The sequence below is a fragment of the Oculina patagonica genome, chromosome 2 (genome assembly GCF_052425735.1).
Source record: "Oculina patagonica isolate OP01 chromosome 2, crgOcupat, whole genome shotgun sequence".
Lineage (NCBI taxonomy): Eukaryota > Metazoa > Cnidaria > Anthozoa > Scleractinia > Oculinidae > Oculina > Oculina patagonica.
The window spans coordinates 21,419,204-21,445,583 of NC_135759.1; the positions used below are offsets into that span (position 1 = coordinate 21,419,204).

The 26,380-nt window shown below is 39.5% G+C and overlaps 2 protein-coding genes across 2 annotated transcripts in view; one reads left to right on the forward strand and one right to left on the reverse strand.

The window, feature by feature from the left end:
• Positions 1-25,275, reverse strand: part of LOC144643456 (uncharacterized) — a 30,132-nt gene extending 4,857 nt beyond the window's left edge. The window contains 22 exon segments of the mRNA XM_078502713.1: positions 500-583; positions 2,025-2,210; positions 3,143-3,267; positions 3,995-4,202; positions 4,440-4,516; positions 5,451-5,649; positions 6,127-8,077; positions 8,079-8,500; positions 9,126-9,411; positions 10,009-10,191; positions 10,583-10,737; positions 12,489-12,752; positions 13,323-13,425; positions 14,373-14,531; positions 16,033-16,274; positions 16,947-17,163; positions 18,331-18,485; positions 21,834-21,889; positions 22,437-22,488; positions 23,160-23,232; positions 23,670-23,717; positions 24,984-25,275. Coding sequence (XP_078358839.1) covers positions 500-583; positions 2,025-2,210; positions 3,143-3,267; positions 3,995-4,202; positions 4,440-4,516; positions 5,451-5,649; positions 6,127-8,077; positions 8,079-8,500; positions 9,126-9,411; positions 10,009-10,191; positions 10,583-10,737; positions 12,489-12,752; positions 13,323-13,425; positions 14,373-14,531; positions 16,033-16,274; positions 16,947-17,163; positions 18,331-18,485; positions 21,834-21,889; positions 22,437-22,488; positions 23,160-23,232; positions 23,670-23,717; positions 24,984-25,195 — 5,457 coding nt within the window. The 5' untranslated portion in view covers positions 25,196-25,275.
• Positions 1-26,380, forward strand: part of LOC144643579 (protein D3-like) — a 217,454-nt gene that overhangs the window by 155,773 nt on the left and 35,301 nt on the right. The gene's annotated exons all lie outside the window — the stretch shown is intronic.

The following is a 26,380-nucleotide window of genomic DNA, read 5'->3' on the forward strand; positions in this document are numbered from 1 at the left end:
AAAAAAAAAAATCGTGCGCGTGAGAAAATGTAGAACACTACAGAGAATATACAGTGTACCGAGAATTCTGAAAAGCAAATGCACTTATGTGTCTGTTTACATCATTAGATGGAACAAAGGGCTAAATGCAAGTTCCCCCCTCCCCCCAACACGACCTAGCAAAGGAAACAAGTAGAAAAGAAATTTAAATGAAAATGTAAAGTATCTTACAGGTATCGAGAATAAAATAAATAAAATAAAATAAATCACTTTATTTGAGTGTGAATGTATTTAGCACCGTTGTGCTTATTGAGGATACACTGTACTGTAAATAGAGAAATAAAAATATGTCCAGGCATAGAGAAAACAACAAGAGATTTCATCATTAGAAGCTTTCGTCATCTCATCATTAGTTATGCACAATGCAGACCTCCAGTTAATTAAAGATTTTACAAAAGAGTGAGGTGGAAGCACTGAAGGCATAGACACTTGAATTAACAGTGCAAAGAGAAGTCCTTACCGCTACAGCCTGTAGGAGAAGCTTGCTTTGTTGTGATGCTGAAGATCTTCTTCGCACCAAACGATGTGATTCCTCCTCGAAATTCTTGTAAAATCCGGAAAAAAACGTCGTGGTTAAAATATAAATTGTTTGCATATTCACATTAAGGCCGGTTTGATAAGAAAATGAGTGCGCATTTAAAAACCGGCACGATTTCTTAAAAAAAAAAACAGTTGCAGTGTTACAGATTTTAGAAAACGGGCCGATTTTTATTCTTTCAATTTAAATAGGCAAAGAAAAGCCGGCTACGAATCGTAGCGTGTAAATTTGCTTGGTGGAACAAATCGGCCTGACAAATCGTAACGCGTAAACCGGCCTTTAACTGTTGGTGTTGACGATGAAGTACCCGGGAATAAAGTGACCATGACCCCATTAAACAGCTTATTTGTCTCAACACTATCCTTTTAGAAAGCCAAGAGGGCCTCAACAATCAAAACTGACTGTAGCTAGGGGACATAAAGAAATGAAAAGATTTATTTTCTAGCCAAAGTGAGGTGCTAGCATTCAGATTTTCTGTCAAGTTCCCAGACGGAATAGCTTAAAACTCTATCTTGACAATCGCATGGAGCTGCCACTGTAAAAAGTTTGCAGTTCGTGCATTCAAACAGTCAGCTCTCGTTATAGCGGACACGCTCGGGGCGTCGTTTTGTGTCCGCAATAGCGGCAAGAATCCGTAATAGCGGGGTGTGAGGAAAAAGTGCCGTTAACATACGTTTAATAATATAGACTATGACGAGCTTATCAACGGTGGTAAAACTGCTAAGTAGTCATTGAGAATGGAGAATGGGGGCTTGGTCTTTCCTAATGAGTCTGGAAGGAAAAGGCCAAGCTGAAGTGAAAAGGCAGTCTTTTGTACCGTTACTGAAGGAATCGATTCAAAAATAAACCTTCCAGAAGTCCCTTGAAGTGTGTTTTGACAAATAACGAACAACAGACTGTAATCCCGCGTAATTATGTTATGTGAAAAGTTCATGGTGTCCGCTTTATCGAGAGTCAAAACAATAAATACTAGTTATGCAACGCTTTCGAGTGGTATACTATGGAATATCCCACTTGTCACTTGTATTTTCTTGGTATACACACTCGCCTTTTAACTATTTTATACCATGCCATAGAAAATACGCTCACTAAATTTCATCGAGAATAAGATCGCAGCGCACGATGGGAAGGTTGGGTTGAATACCGTCGAATATACAACGGCTTTCCTGTATTCTGATTGGCTGTATTTTCTATGGCATGGTATAAAAACTGTTATGTTGGTATCACGAAAGTGTCCGTAATTTCGTAATAGCGAGAGTCCGTAATAGCGGGAGTCATTTCCAGTCAAACCTCTATAGCTTTCGCCAAGGATCTGGATTTTGTCCGTAATAGCAAGTGACCGTAATAGCGGGGTGTCCGCAAGGCGAGAGTTGACTATAGTTAGTAGAGTCTCCTCTACTAACTACTGTGCATTCATCCAACCCTCTAATAGCCTCTTAATACCAACCCGTGCCACTGCAGTCCAGAGGTCTGTGAGGAATTTGCTGAAGTTGTCTGGGTACAAGACGCCGTGAAACCTCTGCAATTCACGTGATAGGAATTCCATGGCCGGCGTCAGGCGTTTTCGGATTGTGAATTGTGGGAGATTGAGGTCAAGCAAAGACCGCAGAACCTGTTTGAAAAGCTTGTTTATCTAAAGAAAGCAAACAGGTTAATTAAATATGGTACTTAAACCGGCAAAAAAACACAAAAAACAAACAAACAAACAAACAAATAAATAATACATCAACAACGATAAAAACACACCTGAGACAAAGTTACTCATTCCACGCCTCGGAATGCTTACACTTGAAACTTTTATTCGATATTGTTCAATAACCACAATTTATTGCAATCTGAATAGTTGTAATAATTAACTGGCTCGAAAAATAGCACGGTCGCTACAAAATGGTATTTGCTAAGCTCAATTAGCAAAGAGCAACTCTTTAATTAATAATTCACAGTCAAAATCTGTGGTAAGGCAAAGATTCTTCCTATGGGAGCTATTCGTGGGCGGGGAGGTGTTAAGGTATCACGGATGGAAAATTGGCGTTTTCGTTCCAAGCGAAATTGTGTGCAAACCATCAATGGTAACCCCAATAAAGTATATATTTTCTGAAAGCTTATTGAATAAAAATCCTAATTTTGGATTTTGTTTTGATCATATAGACCATAATAAGCAACGTCAGCATTTTGTTAACAAATTTTTAAACTTTAAATGGCGTTTTTAGGGCATCTTCAAGATAAAAAATTCTTAAAAAAATAATGGAGCAAGAAAAGAAAAATCCGAGACAACGTCTTTTAGAACAATATATGTAGATAAAATTCCACAGAAAAGTTTTGGCGCTCATGTAAATGTGTTCTCAAATAAGCCTAATGTTGCGCAACATTGGGGGTTACCATTGATGGTTTGCACACAATTTCACTTGGAACAAAAAAGCCAATTTTCCTTCCGTGATACCTTCAGATAGCAGCCTTTAGAGCTAATCTTCATGCACTGATCTAAATGAAAACCTTAGCTACTAAACTAGCTGTGGATTAAGTAGCTTTGGAAATCAATGGCTCAAATGAGGAGAATAAACTCACTCTGTAAGTGACTAATTTAACTTGAGAAATCTCCAGTCTGCAAAAGTGCTCAGCGTAAACATTCAGTACTCCCGGGTCAGAAAGTACTTCTGTTCTTGGTTGAGGAACATCGCTTCTTCCTTCAGCTGTAAACAAAAGCATGGTTGCCATCGGTTTTTAAAATTCCCTGACTTTTCCCTGATAACAATAAAATTTCCGTGACCAAATAAATACAAAATTTCAGATGTAGTTGCGGTCTCCGCTTTCAGAAAAAAATCACCGCTGAGATCGCATTGACCTGAAATGTTTCTTCCAGCCTTCAATGGTATTAGATGAGCAGTGTTATAATTTCAACTTTCCCTTACTTTTCTTCAAAATGTCAATTTTCCGTGGCTCAAAATAAAATTCTCTGACTTTTCCCAGACCTTCAAGAAATTCACTTTTCCCTGACCATTCCCTTACCTATTGTAATCGTGAAAAGCATCGGTCACCGTGAAACAATGTCGACATTTATAACAAAGTCCATGCCAACTGAATAAAAAGTCAAGTCAAGTCAGACGACCAGTGGAATAAAGAATGAATTCTTGAGTAACAGCCTTTTTTTTGCAGCCATATGTTAGGGTCCTTTTCCTAACTTACGCGACGACTCTGCGGACAAGGGTTGTATTAGTGTCATTTTTTTACCAAGGACATTTATACTCCTAGGTGGAGAGGGGTGCTTTCAGAGAAAAAAAAATGACTTACCTACGAACACAGTACACAAACCTGAACTGCTTGATCCGGAGTCTCCACAAGACAGTTCTAATCCAATAATGCAATCTTGTTTAAGAAGAGTTCCATTCCCAATAAAAATAAATTTATAAGCTGACTTACCTGCACTGCTAATGGAAATGCCATCCATGGCCAGGCTTGGTCCATTTTCACAGTAAGATAGGGAAAGTTCATATTCGGTGCTGCTTACAAGACGACGATGTTGACCAGACACCATGGAATCAGGATTGCTAATAGCTGACGTCACATGGTCTAACAGCCATGCCAGAATGTTTCTTAAGATTGCAACATTGCTCATTCTGACACCCATCTAAGGAGAGATCATAATGTGCATTGAATGGCGATTACTGAGTTGTACAAGCTGTAAGGCAACTACTAACTTTTTGACTGTCTCTCAAGAACTCTTACGGCAGAAAGTGTCAGTTTAGGTAGGCAAGTAACAAATAAGAAAAGCTGGTGCCTTGTTAGTAAAGGCGAACAGCCATATGATGATCACCAAGTGTTTTTGAAGTTATGTTTTTGTGTAACTATAAAAGGTAAAGCAGACCTGTTGTGTAAGGGGCTCAAATTCACCAGGATTCACGGCTATCCTTGAGATTCCTTCACAAGGCGGTATAAATGTCCCTAAACCACAAACAAAATTACAGAAAGATTACGTCGATAAAAGCATGTCTATTATAATTCAACTTTGTTTTAAAATCTCCCGACGGTGTTACGTTTATTGGAAATGACAAGGAATAACCAACACAACCACTAACATGATAACTGTGGTCTCCATATAAAGGGTTGAGTCCAATCGGATCCCTCACTGCTATAATGGTCTTCCACAACATCTACTTTCAAGATTACAATCCGTTCAAAACACAGCAGCTCGGATTGTCACGGTTACATGTACCAGGAAATTTGATAATATTACCCCTGTGTCAAAGAAGCTACACTGGCTACCTGTCCGCTATCGTATAATTTATAAAATTCTTTTACTGGTCTACAAAGCTCTCCATGGAGCAGTGCCTTCATACATTGGAGACTTAATATCCTATCACACCCCTCGGAAAAGTTTAGATCAAGCTCTCAGCACCTGGCGACGCCAAAAGCAAAATTGAAAACATACGGTGAAAGAGCGTTTGCTGTGGGGCAACTGTGGAACTCGATCCCAGAAGAACTTCCATCGACTGCTTCCATTGACATTTTTAAGAGACATTTAAAAACGTACCTTTTTAAGCAGGCTTTTTAATTATTTTATTTTTTTAGGGAAAATTTGAACCTATATTTGTAAATATCCGGGGTTTTTTATTTTTAATTTTTTTAATTTTTAGAGTTTTTAACTTTTTAACGTCATTTTATTAATATTTTTAATGTAAAGCGCCATGAGCAATTAGTGGATTTCGGCGCTATATAAATACTTTTATTACTATAATTATTTTATCATTAATATCCCTTGACCACGAAAACTGCGACTCCATTACTTGCTAGCAACTGGGTGCATATGACTCCTTTTTACCGATGTAAATTTATTATTAAATGTGTAATCAACACGGTTCTGCCAAACTTGACTTACCACCGGTATCCCGTGTATTGCAGCATTGTCTAGCTGAAGGATTGTAACGGCATCCCTGTAAATGCCTAGCATCCCGCTGAGTTCTAAGATGCCTCTGGACTCGGTCACCCAGAATTTCAGTTAGAAGTTCATCCGGTAATCCGCAAGTCTCCATTCCAAGGACATTGTCCGAGTACAACCTTACAAACGAAAACATTACCTGTAGCAAAGAAAAATCAAAGAATCTGGTAAAATAAAATGGAAACAGAACATAGTTCTCACCAGAACGCAATATCTAAATGTGACCACTGGGAAAATATGCCGAATACGAAACGGCTTTCCAGTCTTACTGATTGTCTATATTTTTTCACGGTATAGGATAAGTATTATGACCCAATTCTCTTATAAATGAAAAACCTGCAAGTGCAGGCGTTTTCCGTGAGCGCGAGAGTAGTATTAGCTCGCGATTGAGTAGATTCGCCGCCATGTTGGATGAGGGCGGAGAGAGGTTACTTCAGGACGCGTTTTCTCTTATCCCGAATCCTCTCCCGAGGACGAATCCAAGATGACGCTTCGCCGATCAAAATGCGTTCAAATTCGCTCGCTAAAATACACCTGCATTGCAGCCCATTACAAATGCTGGAATAATGCAAGGAGATTAGAATTTTGTAGGTTGATATCAGGAAATGATTAGTACCTGAATAAGCCTGTGGTAGAGTCTCCTTTTGATTTCCAACGACTCATTCCTCAAATCGTCATCTCCTGATGCGGAGCATGCAGCAGCTGTATGTTCACCTCTCTGAGGACTTTCGTCTGGACACAGGATCTTGCAAAGATGACACGCAAATGCTGCCACACGGTTCACAGCACAAATGACATCCACAAATGAACTCGAAATTGGCAAAACTTGTGGCATATCATCGCTCGAGTGACTGACGTCTGAGTAATGATCGTTGTTATCTTTGCTTCTTGCTTGACAAGACTGCGAGGAATCACTGCCAGACCTTGCACTATGAAAGCTCTCTACACTATTCCCAGAATGTATCGAACCCAAGGCACTAACAAAACTGCCACATTCTGACAGTTTAGAGCCGCCTGAGCCAGATTGGGTGTCACGCAGCTTAGCAAGGAGTCTGTTTTGAGGAGTTGGGATTTTCACTGGAGCACTTGGCCTCTGCAGGGGAACCTTTCTACCAGCTATTACAGTGCTTTGTTTAATGTTGCCTCCCTCTGGTTTGCGTTCATCTTGTCTTTCCTTGCTGTTTTCTGTTCCAAAACAACTTTGCCTTGCTGGACAAGTTTGACAGGAGTTTCCCTGATAATTGTCTTTATGTTCTTTACCACTTTTTCCTCCGTCCTCAATCGGTTGCACAATTGAAACAATTGTACGAAAACCTATTTCTGGAGCTGACCCTATCTTTGATGCTGCTTTCTCAGAACCTTCTCTTAGTTGCCGCTGGTCTCCGTTTGACACAGAATTTGGATCAGCAAAAGCACCATCGCCCGAAACCGCTTTACCATGTAGAATCTTCGTCTTTCCCTCGTCTTCAATGAAGTTAAATGAATCAGACGTGTGAATGGAGCCGTCACTGCCTGATTCATCAGTGGTATCATTCTCAAATGGGGTGCTTTGGTTCCTTGACTCAGAAGCTTTGGAATGCCATGAGCATTCTGAAATGGAATCTCTTTCATGAAAAGCATCCTCTTGTATATCATCTTGTTTTACAGCTGGAGTCAAATCTGTCAAACTCGATGCAGAACGTTGTCCGTCAACCTTTCCTGTATTTTCTAATGGCCGATCCACCTTAGGCTTCATATGATTTTTAGATCCACTCAGTTGCGCTTCCTCAGGGTTTGTCTCATTCTCAGGAAGGTTTACCCCAACGGTATCCTTCTCAGGAAGATGTACTCCAACGGCTTCTTTTACTGGTTCTTGAGTAATGGTTGACACAGAAGTTCCCCCATTTTCAAGGGGCTGCACTCTACAGCATTCTTCCGTCATGTTCGACCCCGAATGTTCTAATTCGTTCTTCTCTGTACTACTTTCCAACTGATCCAGCTTGGATTTAGTATTGATTTCTGCACTCTCAGAATGTCTACCATTCTCTAGAGGCTTTACCACACAGCTTTCCTCCGTCACGGACGATCCAAAATTTTCAACTTCGTTCTTTTCTGTGCTACCTTCCAACAGATCTACCTCGAGCGTGGTATTATTTTTAGACTCCTTTGAGTGGTTCAACGATCCACTCGACTGTCCTGCATTGGAAATTGCACCATTTTCTAGAGGTTTCGCCACATAGTTTCCATCCAACTGTGCTTCATCATTTTCTGACTGTTCAGGATCAGCAAGTTTCTTGGGCTTGCTTCCCTCTGAATCCTCTGCTTTTAACGTACATTGACTTTGCTCTAAATCATCTGCATGCTCTCCACACACCTCTGAGCTTAACTGATCATCATCTTGTAGCTTCTCCGTTTCATTGTCGTTGCCATTCTTCTGTTCTGATAACCCTGGTTTAGTATTTTCATGGTTATCTGATGTCTTCAATGAAGTGAAATCTTCATCTCTTTGTTGGTTTAATGCGATTCTTTCCTTTTCATCTGGCTGATCGCACAGGGCATTTCCCTCGTCAATATTACCACTTTTGAGTTTTCTCCATGGTTCCATTACCATCTTGTGCAGTAGCCAAACAACTAACTGACTCCCCAAGGTTACTTGGTTTGGCCACACCTGATGAGCCTTGTTCCGGATGTTGTTCTTCGTCAATCGGTGATTCTTCTTCACTGGGCTCTTCTTGACTGCTGGGTTGGAGCTGTACAGTTTTAAGCTTGGCATTGGGATCACCTTTCGCTCTGGGTACATGAATTTGGGCAACTACATTTACCTGCTGGACACGGCCTGGCTTAGATGTTGCACTTCTGCCATGAGCTCCATTCCACACACTGGGTGTCTCATCTCCTGAACTGCTGTCGTACAGCACACCGGGTCGCCTGCGTCTTGGACTCTTTACTCTTACAGGAGGGCTAGAGCCTAGATGGTCCTTCCTTGTCTGAAGTGGTTCTTTGCCTCTAGACTACAAGCCAAAATAAAGCAAGTAGAATAACCAACCCTGCAGCTACCTTCAACATGTGACTCATTAATTTGTAGTTCAGATTAAGAGTGCTGAATAAACCTGTTTTGTTTTGTTCTTGATTGCTAGAAGTTCAAGTAAATGTAGGTTTATTTGAACATGAACATTCCAAAACTGTTTATGAGAGGTAGGGAAACACCCCATACCTTATGTCAATAATTTGATTGTTTTTTAATTTTTTTTTAGAAAAGTAAGTACTTAGCGTGGAACTGCGACTTCAATGCGAGTTATTTGCGTGAATTTGAATCGATTTGTTTGTTTAATCTTTGAACGGTGGAAAGACCTCCCCCACCTACCCAACAAAAAATCGGGATCAATTTAGGTTTCTGGGAAACGCTCACCTACCCCTCCCCAAACCTAACATTTTGCCCAAAGCGATAAGTAAGGGTTAATGTTAGGTTTGGGGAGGGGTAGGTAGCAGTTTCCCAGAAACCTAAATTGATCCAAAAATCGTTTCAGTGAGAATTTAGACATAGCTGGAAGTTTTGCGAGACAATCCATTCACAAAAGTAGAACTGCACAAAATGTTCTATATCACTGGATACTCAATATATCGTTACCACAATACCTTAGCAGGCGTCCCATGAGAAGGACCAACAGTGTTGAAAGCTGAATGCTGCGAAGGTGTCAAGGACAAAGGAGAAGCAGACTTGCTACCCAGCGGCCCTGCAGGCGGTACTGGTGGCGCTGGCTTCGTGTTGTGGCTTCTTTCTTGTGATCCACTGATGTGTAGCTCAACTGCCTCCCATACATCGTTGCTGGTGAGCACAGGAACAAGTCTTTGAAAGTAATGACCAATGGCGTCCAGCCACTGCAGTGCAAACTCTTGAAAGGGTTGCCGCCATCTTTGTTGACTGGAATGCAGAGTTAATCAAGGTACATTTAAATGTTTAATATTTTCCCTTAGAGCCATTACTTAGCACAGTGTGAGACGCAGTGTACTAATGGCTAATTGCATTGGACTCTCGTCTCTGGACTGAATGGCCAGTGTTCAAGTGCTGTACGGAAGCTTTGCATTGTGTTCTTGAACGAGACACTTGGCGCTCACAGTGCATCTCTGAACTCTGGTTTATAAATTTGTACCAGTTAACTATTAGAGCAAGCTGGAAAAATGCTGGGGGTGGTGGAATTTGCAATAATCCTAGGTGCTTTATGCTGTGGAATAAATCTTAGGACAAGCTTGGGTTATGTGGGCCATTTGGGCCTGAGTACAACCGCACCATCCTTTTATTCTTACGAAGCACCAAAATCTTGTAATAAGTAGTATACATATAGGTGCTCTTTGAAGCACTGCAATTTTAGCTTAAAAGGAAAGAAATAAACACTAAAGAAACATGTTCACATATAATCAACCATTTAGTATAGAAATAATAAAAATCAATGGTCATGAAAATAAGTCTTTTTTAAACCGCCACTGATTTTCAAATAAAAACATGGACATTTACATTTACCTGTAGGGAATGTATTTTGCCCATTCTTTGTCCAATTTTGACAATCGAAATGCCAAACAAAGCATGGAGGGCTCCACACTATCACGGCGTTGGGTACGGGGTGGATTTTGACACAGCTGTTCAACATCTAACATCAGTAAGGAATAAAACGTAACAGCAGCAAGTTCCATCATGTCAAAATACCTGTAACAAAAGTCAACCAATTAACCAGTTGATTACTTAGACAGTCTGGTGTAAGGCACAGTGGCTGAAAGGTTAGCGCCAGAATTGTGCGGTCTGGGTTTGCCCCCTGGCCGGGGCACTGCATTGTGTTCTTGGGCAAGACACTTTACTCTTACGGTGCCTCTCTCCACCCAGGTGTACAAATGGGTAATGGCTAATTCAATGCTGGGTAAGCCTACATACATACACCCTGATGGACTAGCACCCCATCTAGGGGGTAGTGGTAATACTCCTAGTTGCTTCATGCTACGGAAACCAGGATAAGCTCCAGCCTAATGGGCCACTGGGCTCGTATGCAGGCTAAACCTACTTGAACAGTCAGCATGGAAGCGGATTAGGCATGTAAGCTAACCTGGAGAAGGCCTGTTTGTATGATGTGTTGTAATAGTTGACTTCATGGTGAATTTCCAGGATCAGTTTTAGCAAAAGCTTGGGTGGTGAGAAATTCTGTCCCAACTCATCTGTGGCAATGACTTTGATGCGCTCATACCGGCTTTCCATCTCACTCTTCAAGAACATAAAACAAACACGAAAACTAAATGTTCATGTAAATTGCAAACATTTTATCATCAAACAGCAACAGATCAGGGCCGTAACTAGGGCAAGACGAGGCACTTGCCCGTCTTGCCTCTTGGTAAAATTGGTAAAAATAGACAAGGCACTTGCCTCGTCTAATTTTTACCAAAAATTATTAAAACAAACTATGTTTTCTTGGGAAAATAATCCCCAGTTTAACAAGACTGATTTTGCTTAAAAAATACCTCATGAAAAATGCCCCTTAATGAGATTCATAGCTTCTAGATTTCAAAATGTTCTGGAGGGCATACCCCTGAGCCCACTAGCAAGATTTTGCCTCGTCTATGGCAAAGGTCTGGTTACGGCGCTGCAGATGGATTTCATTTTTCAGGTGTAGTGTTTCTCCTTATTAGCTCCTTATTGATCATTTGAATGAGAAGGTAGATTAAAATTTTGGGGTGGGGGGTTTGAAAAGGGAGGTAGCAGGGTAGTGAAGTGAGAAGTCCAGGGTAGAATGGGGAATGCCAATAATGCTTGTAATTATTACAGGGGAGTGGCAGGTTTCATCAGCAAATTATGTAGATGTACAGTGGAACCCCGATATAATGATATGCCAAGGGAGCAGTAAAATAATATCGTTATATCGAAACTTTCGACATAATGATATGGCCGTAATAAAAACGAAATTATCGTTATATCGGGGTAACCTAACAAGTCCTTTTTACTGCATATTAGAGGAGGATAAAGAGAATAATTTTGATAAGAAGGCTTAGAACACAGTATCATTTTTCGTATATCATCGTACAAAGCTGTTTTTAGAAACGTTAGAGACGACTCGATTACCGTAATGTTATTGCATTAAATTCGATGTTTGGAAATAAAATGTGACTGTGTGCTGATAACGTCGTTATATCGGGAGGATTTTACATTCGGTCCGCTAAATTCATATCGTTTTATCAGGAATATCGTTATTAATATATCGAGGATCGTTATGTCGGGGTTCCACTGTATCTTTAAATAATACTAGTGTAACCACAGGAGTGGGGCCTGACGCGAAGGGAGTGCTGACTGCAAAGAAAGGACAAAGACTACTGGTGCGTCACGGGATCGTGATGTGAAGACCACGGCGTACGAACGACAACGTGTATCATCGCTCCGAGTGCAGAAGGAGACAGGGAAATGTGAGCCGACCGACAAGTCTGATGTCATGTGTCGAGCACGCGGTGTGAACGATCGGAGTGACAGCGCGATGTTGTAGTGTCGCGACAAAGCAACACGCCCATGTGACAGAATAGATCATGTGACAAGCGTGAGAGAACCCGTCGGAGCACGCGGGCGACACTGTCGTGATGACCTCGCACCGACGTGCAGGAAGAATCACTCCGCCCTATCGGTATAAACGGGCGCGCACGCGAAACGCAATCCGCTGGTCACGCAAGATAGGGTGCGGGCCCTCTTAGGCCCGCAATAAGATGTGATCACTTGAAAGCCAGAAAGAAATCAGAAATTAAAATAAAACATCATTTTACAATAATGGCTGTAGCTTTTTAAAAGCTGTTGGAAACAATTCCACAGTTTATACCATGACCTACAAGAAGCCTTGGTGTTTTTATGCTTTATTGCTGCACATTGTATCCAATTGTAAGTTGCTACAAAATCACAAACACATAATTACAACATTTTCATTATTTTGCATTATAATCTGTAGTCTCAAAGGAGCATTCATCGTGATTAAAAATTACCTTCACAAACAAAGCCAGGAGATTGCAGGTTGGTTCCGTTGCCAGGCGATTAGCAAACTGACTGGCCTCCCGAAGTGTTGAAAAAACTGATGGAAACTCAGATTGCAGCTGTCTTGCAGATTCTAAAGCCAGTTCAAACAGTGCAACCAGTGCAGGTACACCATCCTTAGGGCTGTTCTCAGCTGGAAAGATCCTCCTTATTCGTGTCAGGGAGTACTTGGTTTTTGCCATTAAATTTGACAGTGTGGATAGCAGCATTTTGAACTAGATTATAAGCATGTCAAACAGTCACAGTTAACATCCTCAAAATATTCACCTGAATGACACATATAATATGAACATCAATAAAGCCAACAGCAAATTAAATTACATGTATTTTAAGTTGTTTCAGCAATCACCCACAAAAGGTTTTTTTGGTCTGAATTCCCCCACCACTCGAAATTCCAGTTCAGCTCGATCCTTGCTTCATGTGTAGAGGGAGCTGTCAATTATTGACACCTCAACAACATTATTTGGATCCCTGGACACAACAAATTTGCTGTATGGAAAACCCATTTCCCAGCCCAAATTTTGCCCAAATCCCAGTTCCCAGGCTATTGTTTTCTCAATTTTCCAAATTCAAGTCCCAGTGAACCAAATCCCATTTTCCCAGTGAAAATTTGCCCAAATCCCAATTCCCAAATTAACCCCTTCAGGGCCCTCTTTAAACTTTCTGCACCTTGATCAGAAAATCAATGTACAGTAACAGAAAATAAAGGCTGTTTTGCTGTCTATACTCATAACCGAAGTTTCACTGTCCTTTAGTACATACATGTAGCACTCCACTCTGTTTACCTCTTCTGCAACAAAAATTTCCCGACAGATAAAAACATGTTCCATAACGTCTTGTAAAGAAATAATGGTGTGTTCAATGTACCAAAGTTCATTCTCAAAGTACCTAGTAAGAAAAAAAAAATATTTTGACATCAACAACAGCTGCAAAAGTTCCCCCAAAGCCCCCAAAAGCATGGAAATTCCTTGATATTCACTTGCATTACTTTTAGAGAAGTTAAAATAAATTCTGTATATGGGGTAACATGTTCCCTCTACTAAAATTATCTATGTATCTATGAATTATCTGTGAATCAAATTACCGGTAGCCAGATCATTTATAGTCAATAGTGTGGGAGGTGCTGTGACCTTATGGTTAGTGTGCTGGACTCGAATGGTCTGGGTTTCAGAACTGGCCAGGGTCCCTGTGTTGTGTTATCTGGCAAGACACTTTACTCTCACAGTGACTCTCTCCACTCAGGTGTATAAATGGGTACTGGCGAATTTAATGCTTGTGTAACCCTATGATGGACTAGCTTCCCATTTAGGTGAACTCTGCTATGAGCCTGATGACCCATCAGGCCGGAGCTTATCCTGGTTTCCATAGCATGAAGCGACTAGGAGTATTTTTACTCACCTCCGGATGGGATGCTAGTCCATCTCAGAGTTACCCCCCCCCCCCCCCAAGCATTTAATTCGCCGGTACCCATTTATACACCTGGGTGAAAAGGGGCACAATGGGAGTGAAGTGTCTTGCCCAAGAACACAACACAGTGACCCAGCCAGGGCTTAAACCTTCACCCACTCCGTCACTTGTGCAGCCCACTACCCATTAGGCCACCACGTCACCAATATCCCATTCAGGGGGAAGTAGAAATACTCCAAGTCGCTTCATGCTACTGGAATTGGGATAAGCTTCACCCTGATGGGCCACTAAGGTTAAAATGCGCACTATACCTACCTTAAACACAGGTAAGATAAATCATTTCCTTTGCATTATTAAAAAAAAAAAACAATAATGGCATCAGTGACTTATTTATTATTATTTTGTTATTTTGGGGCAGTGTCACTTACTTAACAAGGTACTCCAGATATGAGATTTTGCAGAATAGCATTCCTACTCCATATCTGAGTTCAAACTCTTTTAACAGTCGGCAAGCGTCTGAAGAAAGAGGGCCTGTTGGAATCGCTCCACCATAAACAGGGTGTGGTTCTTTGCGTTTGCTTTCAAAACTGTAAAAAATGTTTTGTTTTTCAACTTCTTTTCTTATTGCCAAAGCAACATTTTATAATGATCTAGATACACTGTTAATAAACGATAAGAAGTGACATCAAAAGAATAACATTGAAAACCGAAGTGGAACTTGGGGTCACAGGCAAGAGTTTTCATTTTAAAGTTTTCTATTTTAGGGCCATTTCTAAGGTCTGTATATGTGGTCTATAAGAGTCCAGACCATGGAAAAATGACGGGTTTTTACAATTACACTGAGAGAAAACCAGATTCCTTTTTTGCTTCAACGAACGAAAAAAATAATGAGGAAACAGCACAGCTGTGATCGTACATATATCCCGGCATGATCAATCGATCAAAATCGATGATCGGAAATCAATCAATCAATCAATATCAATCGATCATGGTTAGTTAATTGATATCGATTGGCATCGGCCAATCGATGACCAATCGATAGTCACAAATAAAATTTCCTTAATTACATCGATTGTCATCGATTGCTATCGATTTTCATCGATTGTCATCGATTGTTATCGATATCTTGCGGCGGACTTGGGCATCCCGAGGACAATTCTCCAGAATATCCGGAAATAGATTTTCGCAATCCTAAAACGACATGTCTGAAGCGGATAAAGCAATCCCGGGAGCAATGGACGTTACACTATCTAGACCAAGCCACTTATTTTCGAGTTATTTTCCTGTTGCTGTTTATTCAAGTTTATATTCTTTGGCTTGTTTAGCTTACGTAATATTGTACCTGCATACAACACAACTTTTTCTGTTATATTTCTCAAGTAATCTATACGCTAGTGTAAACCTTGCCCCCATTTCTTAATAAGGTTGTTTTTTATGCATAAGATGACAGTGTATCGCGAAAAATAATGAATAAATGAGGTATTGATCACTTTTAAGAGCCACTGAGTTGACGTAATAACACCCATATTGAATCAAACCAAATAAAAAACGATCGATGAAAATCGATGGTAATCGATGATAATCGATGAAAATCGATGAAAATCGATGACAGTCGATGAAAATCGATGAAATTAAAAGTCACAAAATTTTCCGTCATCGCTTGGTCATGGATTTCCAATATCAATCGATTAATTGGCATCGATTATAATCGATTGGTATCGATTATCATCGATTATCGGTTTCATCGATTGATCACGCCGGGATATATCGGTACTACATTTTTATTTTTACATTGAGAGGGAAGGTACAGCCTTTTGGCCCAAGGCAAACCACAACTACATGTACATATACAGGAATGACGCTAAGGGCCAGCTGCCAGCTAATTTCACAGGCTGAGAGAGAAATGAAATCCAGCCGAAATTTCTCACAAAAACAAAGACCTAGGTAAACTTTTAGAGCTGCCAAGGCCAGAAAAGCCAACAGGGCTTGTCGATGAGCCGGCTTAGTGTTTTCTTAACTACATCCCTGCATATACGGACAAAAACAGTTTAACTGTTGTCAAAGCTTCCTTCCTTGTCACTGACGTACCTGACAAGTCTCTTCATCAGCTCAACATACTGTTTATGGAATTCAGGACTTTCCAAGGGTAACTCACGTACAGGGGGACGAGCATAGTGCCAAAAGCTTCTGATCAAACCTTCTATCTTCTCTCTCTCAACTATCACCCATTCACTATAAGCATTCTTGTCCATGAAAGCCTGAACACTGTAAAATGGGTGGTGGTTGCGCTCAAGTACAACAAGTTGACTTAGTAGCTCTTCTACCAAAAACTGTAAATTAAAACAACTCACTTTACCATTTCACTCCAAAGAATTCTCAAGTTCAATCTCGAGACGTTAAATCTCGAGACTCTAAAAAGACCTTATTCCAAGAGTTCAGTTGGAAAATAATGAAAGTACCATATTTTCTTGATTGAACGCCGGGTAGCGAATAATTAAATGCCGCGTCTCTACTTAAGGTGGATAGAGTTGAAAATAGGCCCCTCAGGTATTTTTTATAATAAGTTGTAGGTAAGAAAAGTCAGATACATGTTTGTCAAAATAATGAAAATAATGAACATCTGGCTCAAAACAACTGCAGGAGTCAAATAAACGCCTGTTCCACCAGGCTAAGTTTGAAATAAATGTCGGGGGCATTGAATCGAGATTCAAGAAATTATGGTAAATTACAGTACCACAACAAAGTGGTCTCACACCATGCTGATCCTGTCACAAACAAATTAGGTACATGTAAATTAATGGAAAAAATTTGAACATTTGATCATCATTAGTAAATCATTAGTTCGTCCACTTTCTTTAATTACCACCAAAAAAACCTGAGTCAGCATCACTTATTTACCCATAATCTCCACAACCAGAATTTGATGATTCCTTGGTGGTCAGATAAACAGGGTGTTATCTTAGTTTATTAATTTTGGTTTTACTAATCATAGATGACCATACCCTTTGAGGCTCCTTGGCACGTGGAACTTGTTTTGGTATTTCAGTCTCACATAAAAACTTGTGTTGTCTTTTTCCAAGCCTGAAGACATTCATTACCAGCTCCTGCAAAGCATCTGAAGAGGTTGGAAGTGAAACTTCAGGAGAAACACATCCTGCATCAGAAGATGATGACATACGACGTTTGTAGGAATTTATTTTTGCACTACCAGTTGCTGAGCTGAAAATCAAAAGGATGGCATGTAATTAATCCTTTGAGCTCAACATACAAATTTTTTTCAAGTACTGGTTTCAAATGATATGTCAACTAAGGACATATTATTTTATTATTTTTAATTATTAATTCATTTATTAATTTATTTTATTAATTAAATATTTTAAACATTTTTTCGTGCTACCTTGATCCACATTCTGTCACCTTGATCATGATAATGATAGCAAGAATTATTCTGGTTGGTTCACAATTTTTGTTTCAAAAAATTTCATTTCCTTTCATAAAAGATGGCATTCATTCTTTGGACTCTAGGTTCTAGGACATCTCTGCATCATGGCTATAATTAGCTTTTTAATAGTATTATAATCGGGTTACAAATTAAGACCAATACACCTGACTGAAGAAACCACAGGTTGTGCAAATCAAGCTCTTAAGCTCTTAAATTATCAATAAATGGAATACTAAAGGACTAAGATTACCAATGTCGTCTAATGAGAATTCCATTCAGTCTTAATGTTCATGGTTTATGCTTTTCACAGGGTCACATTAAATTGTCTTCAGTTAGGTGTACCGTATACCGTAAATGATCTAATAAAAGCCTACTCTCAAATAAACACCTCATATCTAATAAAATGCCTCCCCTGAAGTGTAAAGTTTGTTTTAGATGCCCCCCTCTAATAAACGCCCCATGTCTAATAGACGCCCCTCTCCAAGAATCACCTCAAAAAACAAGGAAATGTTCCATACAGAAAAACTACGCAACATCTCATTAGATAGTTTCTTGCTTAGTTTCTTGTTACTAGTTAGTTTCTTTCTTGACTCGGACATGATGACGATAAAAACATCAATATATATATCGCACTATGAACAACACCTCTAGGCTTTGCATTAGTGCAGATAGATTAGTTTCCTACTCTCCTACTGTGTCTTGTATCTTACTACGCTAGCAAACTACGCTGGTGCACCCTATTTTTTGTTGACGTTGTAACAGTTAAAGTGGAATAAACACCCCTCTCAAATAAACACCTCATATCTACTTAACGCCTCCCCTAGGACCCCATAAATTTAATAGATGCCCCGGGTATTTACTAGATCATTTACAGTAGACACAGGTACATGCCACAATGTCACTGTTGAATGATAACTATTTTAACACATGTAAGACTTTCTAACCTTGCAGAGGGAAGTTTTGAATATGAGAACTTTCTTTGCATTGGTGAAGGCGATGCTGGTGAATACGGCGTGTTTGGAGAAGCTCCCTCGGAGACACTAAGGACAGGATACTGGGCACACAGTACGGCATTCTTGTACAGTTCAAACAGGGGATGCTGTTTGAAAGAGACAAGTGACAATAAATTATTATTAACTTTGATAAATAATGAATCCTAAGTACATGCATGTGTTGGGCTTTAACTTGAACATTAAAAATTTTGTTTGATTTTTTTGGTTTGAATTTTGATTTTGGAGGGGACTGTTTGTGAAGAAGAGTTAGGATAATATGCGAGCCAGCGAGGCATGTGAGCCATGCGAGCCAGACATCCTAAAACCCAATAAAAGGCTAACGGCAAGCTACCTAAACTAACTGTAGGCTAACCAGAATACTATTTAGGCTAACCGGAGTGCTATGTAGGCTAACCAATGTGTTATTTAGGCTTACCTGAATGGCTTGCATGACTTGCACGACTCACAAGCCAGAAATCCCTAATCCCAATAAAAGGCTAACCGCAAGCTACCTACTGTAAGTTAACTGTAAGCTAACCAGAGTGCTATTTAGGCTAACCAAAGTGCTATTTAGGCTAACCAATGTGCTATTTAGGCTAACCGAAATGGCTCGCATGGCTCGCTGACTCGCAGATTATCCGGACCCTGTGAAGAACTGAGATTGACAGTTAAATGATTTAATGATTAAATTTTATTACTTAATATATATGTAGCAATAATTGGAGGAGGCTGGGTATGATATGAAGAATATTATTATGCAGATTGAAGAGGGAGGTATCCACTGAAGCTGAAGGCTTTAGGCGGATAACACCCACCGAGATCTGCATATAATTCTTCATTATCATATGAAAGCCGAGTTCAATATTAATTGTTTTATAATTCATTCATTTGAAGTATTTCCACAGCTCTGGAAACACAAAATTTATTTAAATGGGTTCTCTCTTTGGCATAAATTGTTTTACAAAACAATGGCAAATTTCTCCACTGTTGCTGGATTTTGGAAGTTTCTGACTGGAAGATAATAAGCTCTTAATAACAAGTGCCTTACCTCCAACCCTTTTTCAGTTTTTTTTTTGTCTCAATCATCCACTAAATTGAAAAGGTAAAGTTCATTTCCCAGGGGGGACTCAAAAAAGTTTTGTATGGGGAGGCCCTGCCCCGAGGTCCAACTCCTTACCCTTTTATATACCATTTTGACAGAAAAGGCACCCCTTTCTTATACCTTTTACTGAAAAAAGGTACCCCTTTCATATACCGAAAAGACATGACAGATGCCTAAAACAGGAAGTCTTGATGCCATTTTTATTTAGTGTTTATAAATTAAATAGTACACAGGGTTCATACAAAAAATTGCAACCATTTTTCAAGGACTTTTCAAGGACCAAACTGAATATTCAAGGACCTTCTACCAGGAATGTAATTTCACAGATGGTACAGTACCGGTAATGCACAGTCCCAGTCCAAGCTCACAAGCTTTAAAGGTTTTTAAATGCCTAATTAATGCATGCAACATGCCAGTCCAAGCTCACAAGCTTTAAAGGTTTTTAAATGCCTAATTAATGCATGCAACATGTGCAGGACAATAATTATTGAGAGTTCTATACAAAACCGCTGGTGAATTTGTTTCACTGACATTTGAACTCACGTGCGCAGTTGGATTACTTTGCTTCTCAGTTTCCCTTTATCAGCTGCTTTTACACCCAGCTTTTTCAGTGTTTGAAGCTGCTTTACACAGGAAAAGACCAAAGTCTATGTAAAGCAATTCTCTTTCGACCCCACTATATATTCAAAGTTGTAGAAAATTCAAGGACTTTTCAAGGACTTACACACAAATTCAAGGACTTTTCAAGGAAAAATGGAATTCAAGGACTTTTCAAGGACTCTCCCTAAAATTTAAGGACTTTTCAAGACTGTGCGAACCCTGATACAGCCTCAAGGTACATCTACAGGTTTAAAATATTTTCATTGAAGGCCCTTTTAAATACGTAAATGACCAATATCCCTACCCTTTCATATACCAAAAGTCGTGAAATCCCTACCCTTTTATATACCTGAGGAATGAAAAGGCACCCCTTTCGGGCGGAGCCTCCCCGTATAGGCCATTATAGGAAGACCCCCCCCCCCCACCCCCGGGGTTCATTTCTAGTGACCAGTTTGAGCTACATGTAGTTCTGACTTCACATAAAATAGTGGCAAATTTCTCCGCTGTTGCTGGATTTTTGATGTTTCTGTCTTGAAGATTAGCTCTAAATCACAAATGCCTTCCCTCCGAAGTTGATTTAGAGCCACTGTGTGACATCAGCGATCCTTGGGAACGAGGTTGTGTTTGGTTAATTTGTGATAGAGGACGAAGGATAATCCGAATAAGTTCATTGTGTCCAACAACTCAGACCACAAATGAAGATCTTGATAAATAGATTGTTATATTTCGGTATGAACTATACCATCATCAGACTAATAAAATTAACATACAAGCTAGATCTTAAATACTGCGAGTGAGGAGACGAAAACAATAAGTTTACTCAGGAGAATAGATAGAGTTCTCTGCTGGACTTTAGTCCATTGTTTAGGGAAGGTGCTAGGCGTTTGATATAATAAGCCTCTTTGTATAGGGGAAGATTCCAGTTGTGGTCACAGTCTAATACCGTTGTATAATATCACGGACAACATGGGTGAAGTATTCTTTGTCATTACAGATAGAAGGTGGAGCAATGTCAGTGTTTAAATTATCCGGTAAATTACATAAATCGCGAATAAAAAGTAAATGGTTACACGTTCGCAGGTGTTTGTAAATTGCGCTCTCTTTGTCAGAGATTGCGTGTTCATGTGTTCGGACGAAAAGAGTTCTGTCCGTTTTGCCGATGTACGCTGATTGGCAGCCAGGGCATTTAAACTTGTAAACAACATGTGATTTATTCAGAAGTGGAACTCGATCTTTATTGTTCGTGTAGAAACATAGTTTCGTTGTTTTCTCGCGTACTTTTATCTCGATGTTAGAGTTTGTAAGACATCTGCGAAGCTTTCTTTTGAAGGATCTTAAGAGTTGGGATGTTTTGTCTCCGATGTACGGGACAGAAAGCCAGATGGTTATGGAGTTTTCCTTGTCTTTGTTCGCTGCTGTACAGATCTTATTCAGGGCATCGTAAGAGAACCGTCGAATTAAGATCAAGATCTTCATTTGTGGTTTGAATTGTTGGACACAATGAACTTATTCGGATTATCCTTCGTCCTCTATGTACTGAAACTGTCATCAGGTACTGGGTTTTGGTTAATTTGTGATGTAGGACAGATTGAAGTCATTAAAATGACATCAATCGTCATATAATAGAGCCTTTTTCGAATTAGCTAGAATTAACCGCAGATTGAAAACCAATCAAGAAAAGAGAAAAGGTCGAATGAATAATAAATATAATTTTACTGTACTTATATTTTACAATTTAATGATTGAATTTTACCCTTGATGTGATGTCTCCACCAGCATCTTGTGAAATACAACTTTCAGTTGATGTTCCTACAGCACAAAACATAAATGAGATAAACGTAATTATAACCTACGGTTTTTACAATGTATATCACACCATCCAAATTGTACATAAAGACAGTTATTATTAATTAATAATTATTCTGAATTATGACAGCTTGATGGTTTTGAGTGTGCACAAACACACCCCACAAAAAACGTAGCTGTTCCTGAAACACTGACTGGCATGTGTGGTAAAGTGATTAGAGAAAGTGAATGGAGAAAAACCCTTGGAGCAAGACAAGAACCCACAGCGAGCTCAACCCACATAATGGTACTAGGAATCGAACCCGGGCCACATTGGTGGGAGGTGAGCACTCTCACCACCATGTCAACCCTGCTCCCCACAACTTATACTCAAGTGTGTACTTACATCTGTACATGTAGCTTGTACTCTGATCTAGAGGTTGCAAATATTAATTTTCTTAACTTACTGTACATGTACTTCTATGACGGCATGTATGTTTACTGGTTGTACTTAATTTATCAAAGTTTCACTACCTAGTAAAATTAATTCAAAAAAGAAACAAGGCATTACTTGAACCGGGACTCCTTCCTTGTTCAGAATTATTGCTGCCATCACTGGAGACCTGCAAAATTGAAATATTTTGACTTAATTTTTTGTTGTACAAATCAAGCCATCTGGATGTGAGACCTGCCCAGGGACACTACATCGTATTCTTGGGCAAAAAACTTTGAATTTCTTTCACAGTGCTTCTCTTCACCCCAAAGTATTTAAATGGGTACTAGCAAATATAACGCTACAGGATAGCCCTGCATTGGACTAGTGCTACAATTCAGTGGGTAGAAGATCAAATATTCCTCAGGGGCATAGCCAGCTTTTTGAAGAGTTGTAGGCCTGGCCAACTGCTTTTTGAGGGTTGGGTCGAGTTGGGGGTTGGGTGGGTCCGTTGGGGAAGGTTCCGAGATCAAGACCCTATCTACATTCCTGTTCCTAGTTGCCTAAAAAACTATGGAAACTATTGGCATACATGTTACAGTGGTTTGGGCCTCCAGGCCTGAAGCAGACTTAACCTTAACTTAATTCCAAATTATGCACTTTAAGTTAGTAAGTTTGTTCATGAAGAGACCAATATTGTCGGAGAAGCGTAAAACTTAGTTTAAGAACACGAACAATTTTGATTGGTAGCCAATTACATTCAAGTTTTATTTACTCATACAGTGTGAAAGATGAGCAATAAAAATAACTTTCAGTTGGACAAAACAACTTTGCATGGACCAGGTTTGAGAACATCCTTACCACTTTCATTTGAGAAGAAGGCCTGTCTGGATTTGTGCTGTTAGCTGTGACCTTGACACAGTAGTGACTTGGCCTAAAGATTATAAACATTTTCAACTTGTGTAAAAAAAAACCCTCGCTTATCAGTGACAACAAACGTTACCATTATATTAACAATTTTAAGTTAAAAATAAAACAATTGGGTACGAAATAATCAATATAAAATTAATGTAAAAAGAACTCCTCTGCAAAAATAATATCATAATGGTAAAACTATGATCCAATGCAAAGAGGTATTTGCATGCAGAATCACGTAAAGAGTTTGGCACGAATAGAGTCTTATTGAGTATTTAACTCATGGTTCAATTCCTTAATGAAAAGCTCTCAAAATTTAAACAATCTTGAAAATGTTAATCTGCAGAGAATTGTTTGTCTTCCAAATCAGGACTTGATCAATCTTCTTGGTCTGAAAGACAGGTTTGGACAACAGGAGTGTTGGAAGAAAAAAAGATAAATAAAAAATTCCCTTACTCAAGATGATGAAAGTTGCTATGAATTCTTTTAATACACTTTCCATGCCTGTAAAACAACAGAACCATTAACATTTAATATTAATACTCAGTTTCTGCAAACTGCAAAGGATAAAATCTAACGAAAAATATGTCTTGGTCATTTTCACTTTTTACTACTGATGAAGGCAGCACTGCCAAAACGTTTAGTTTTACAATGAACTTTACAGCATTGAACATTACAGTATCCAATGTGTTCAAAGAATAAAATCTACACAGTCAAAAACAGTAGTTCTTATTCTGATAAGATTGGCAAGTTGTCTTACATTCTCGAGGAATGAGAGAGGTTCTTGCACCCTTAGTGGTACCAATCCACAAATTTTACCCCCTAAAAGGTACAGTGAGCACCCTCTGTTATTTTTATAGAGAAGTCCCCACCCCTCATTCTGGATTGACTCTCCCTCATTCTGGATTGACTCTTGCCAGTTTTCGGCTTTTCACATTGGCATACAAACTATTTAAACCTGGTCCACTTTTCATTAGACCAGTGTATACAAATGTTAACATTCACACACAGTCAACTTTCTTTCACTCTCGTCTTCACATTGGCCATGCTTGATTGATAGTCGATAAGAGATTACTTCTCTTCAACTCTTCGAAACTCTTATACTTGTTTGGCCTGGACTTTACTGAAAGAAATAGGATGACTGTTTTTAGGTACACCACATTCTGCGGGACCTCAAACTGAGTGTAAATAAGCAATGGTATCTGCATTTCCTGTTGCCGATAATTTGGAGTCTTTCAAGAAGTTCCATGCAATCAGGAATGTAGTTGCATTATTTTTTGCCCAATCATTCTATTTACATTCCAGCCAAAATTTTCAGAGTTTTTTGTTAAGTCGTAAACAGCTGGCCCTTGAGTCATGGACAAATCAACTTAATCTAAACTGGCTATAAAAATTATTTTGATAAAGTCAAGTTGTTTGTGTACATTGTAGAGCATCACAGAATAATTAGATATACAAAAGCGTTTCTTCATCACTTCCGGTCTAACCAGGCCAAGCAGCAGAGTAAACTCTTCCTGACTATTCCTGCATATTCTGCGTCAATTTCAGCAGCAATTGCAAGTATTAACACTCATGACTTGTGAATTAGACGTCGCAGATAAAGAACTAACAAAAAATTAAGCTACTGAATGACAAAAGTCAAAACAGCATGATGCACACGAGCTCTCGTTAGATCTCAAGTAAAACCCAAAGACGAACATAATCTTACAACAAAATTGCTTTTGGAGTCGATAAGAAAGCATTTAAGGGAGAATTTGAATGAAAAATTACCTCAAAAGAAGTGATCCAGCGTCAACAAAGGAACAATTTTGATTTTCGTTCTCCTGATCTGCTTCCAAGTCATCGTGTTCGGACGCGTTAACGGGAGAGATGCTCGCCAGCCATCTTTGCTCCTCAGCCTTCAGGAGCAAAGACAACAACCACTCGATCTGGTCTCGAGGAACCAGACGTTTGCCAGACTTCCAGGCACAAGCGTCCACCATTCAGGTCTTCATAAGTCCATAGAATTTAAGAAATTTTAGCAGAAATTTTACGCACGTCGTCCACAACAAGCTGCAAAGCGTTTTCGTTTCCCTGAAATGGCCGGGAAGGCTTGGTGACCATTTCATTGTTGGGCCATGGGATCAAATAACAAGGGAAACATGTATTTACTTTAATTGGCTGGCAGAGGTTCCAGAAAAAAATTTCGACACAGAGCGGAAGTTTTTTTCTTTTCTTAAACTCTTAAAAAGACATCCCAGGCCTGAAGGTAACCACGAGCAAAATTTTTTTATTCTGTTACCAATTTCCAAGAGCAATGATCATCCCCTCCCCACCCCGTTTTCCATGTCCCATTTGAGGACATTCGAGAGCCCGGCCAAGGTCAACTTAAACAATTAGAAATCCACTTAATGAGAATCAGATCGTAGTATTATGTTGCACACATTTGACAAAACTGCCTTGGGCAGAACGAGAGACATTTTTTTCCACAAAGTTACTAGGAGTTTCCTAGCTTTCGAGTGAAAAGGGAATCTCTGTGTTGCTTCCTTGTTTTACGTTTCTACAAATTCAGGAAATAGAAGTTTCTACACAGGGGATCTCCCGCGGAAGGTTTTAATTTAGCTTTCAAGGATGTAACAGGTCTTGTGATTAGAAACGTGTTTTTTTCAGATAAAACGTTTGAGAAATAACAATGCTATTTTTAGGTTTTTCCTCAGTTAAAAGCTTGACTTGCACCCTTTACTCGGACTCGATCGCGTTTAGGCTTTGGCAGATTGTGCTCCTTAAAGTGGCATATTATGCTACTAGCAGTGCTCGAAATTTTGCCAAATTATGCCAGAATATTAATTCCCAAGTTATGCTCCTGATTTCCGAAATTATGCTCACAAAATGACGTAGGTTCTGTACATAGAGGCGTGCAATAACGAGACCAAATTATGTTTTTCAAATAAACTGTTGTCGTAAATTTATTTGTGATTTATGCCAGTTTGTCTCGGCCGTCAGCCGTCCAAATTAGCTGCTCGCATCTCTGAACCGTTAAGATACAGGCTGGGCCCCTATGGAGACCAGCCTTAGAGCTGAATGGGCTACCCTGTTTAAATAAAGTTTTACTTTACTTTAAAAATCATGCCAATTCCAAGTACAGTAGAATTCTGATTTATCGAACCTTCCAGGGATCCGAAACGAAA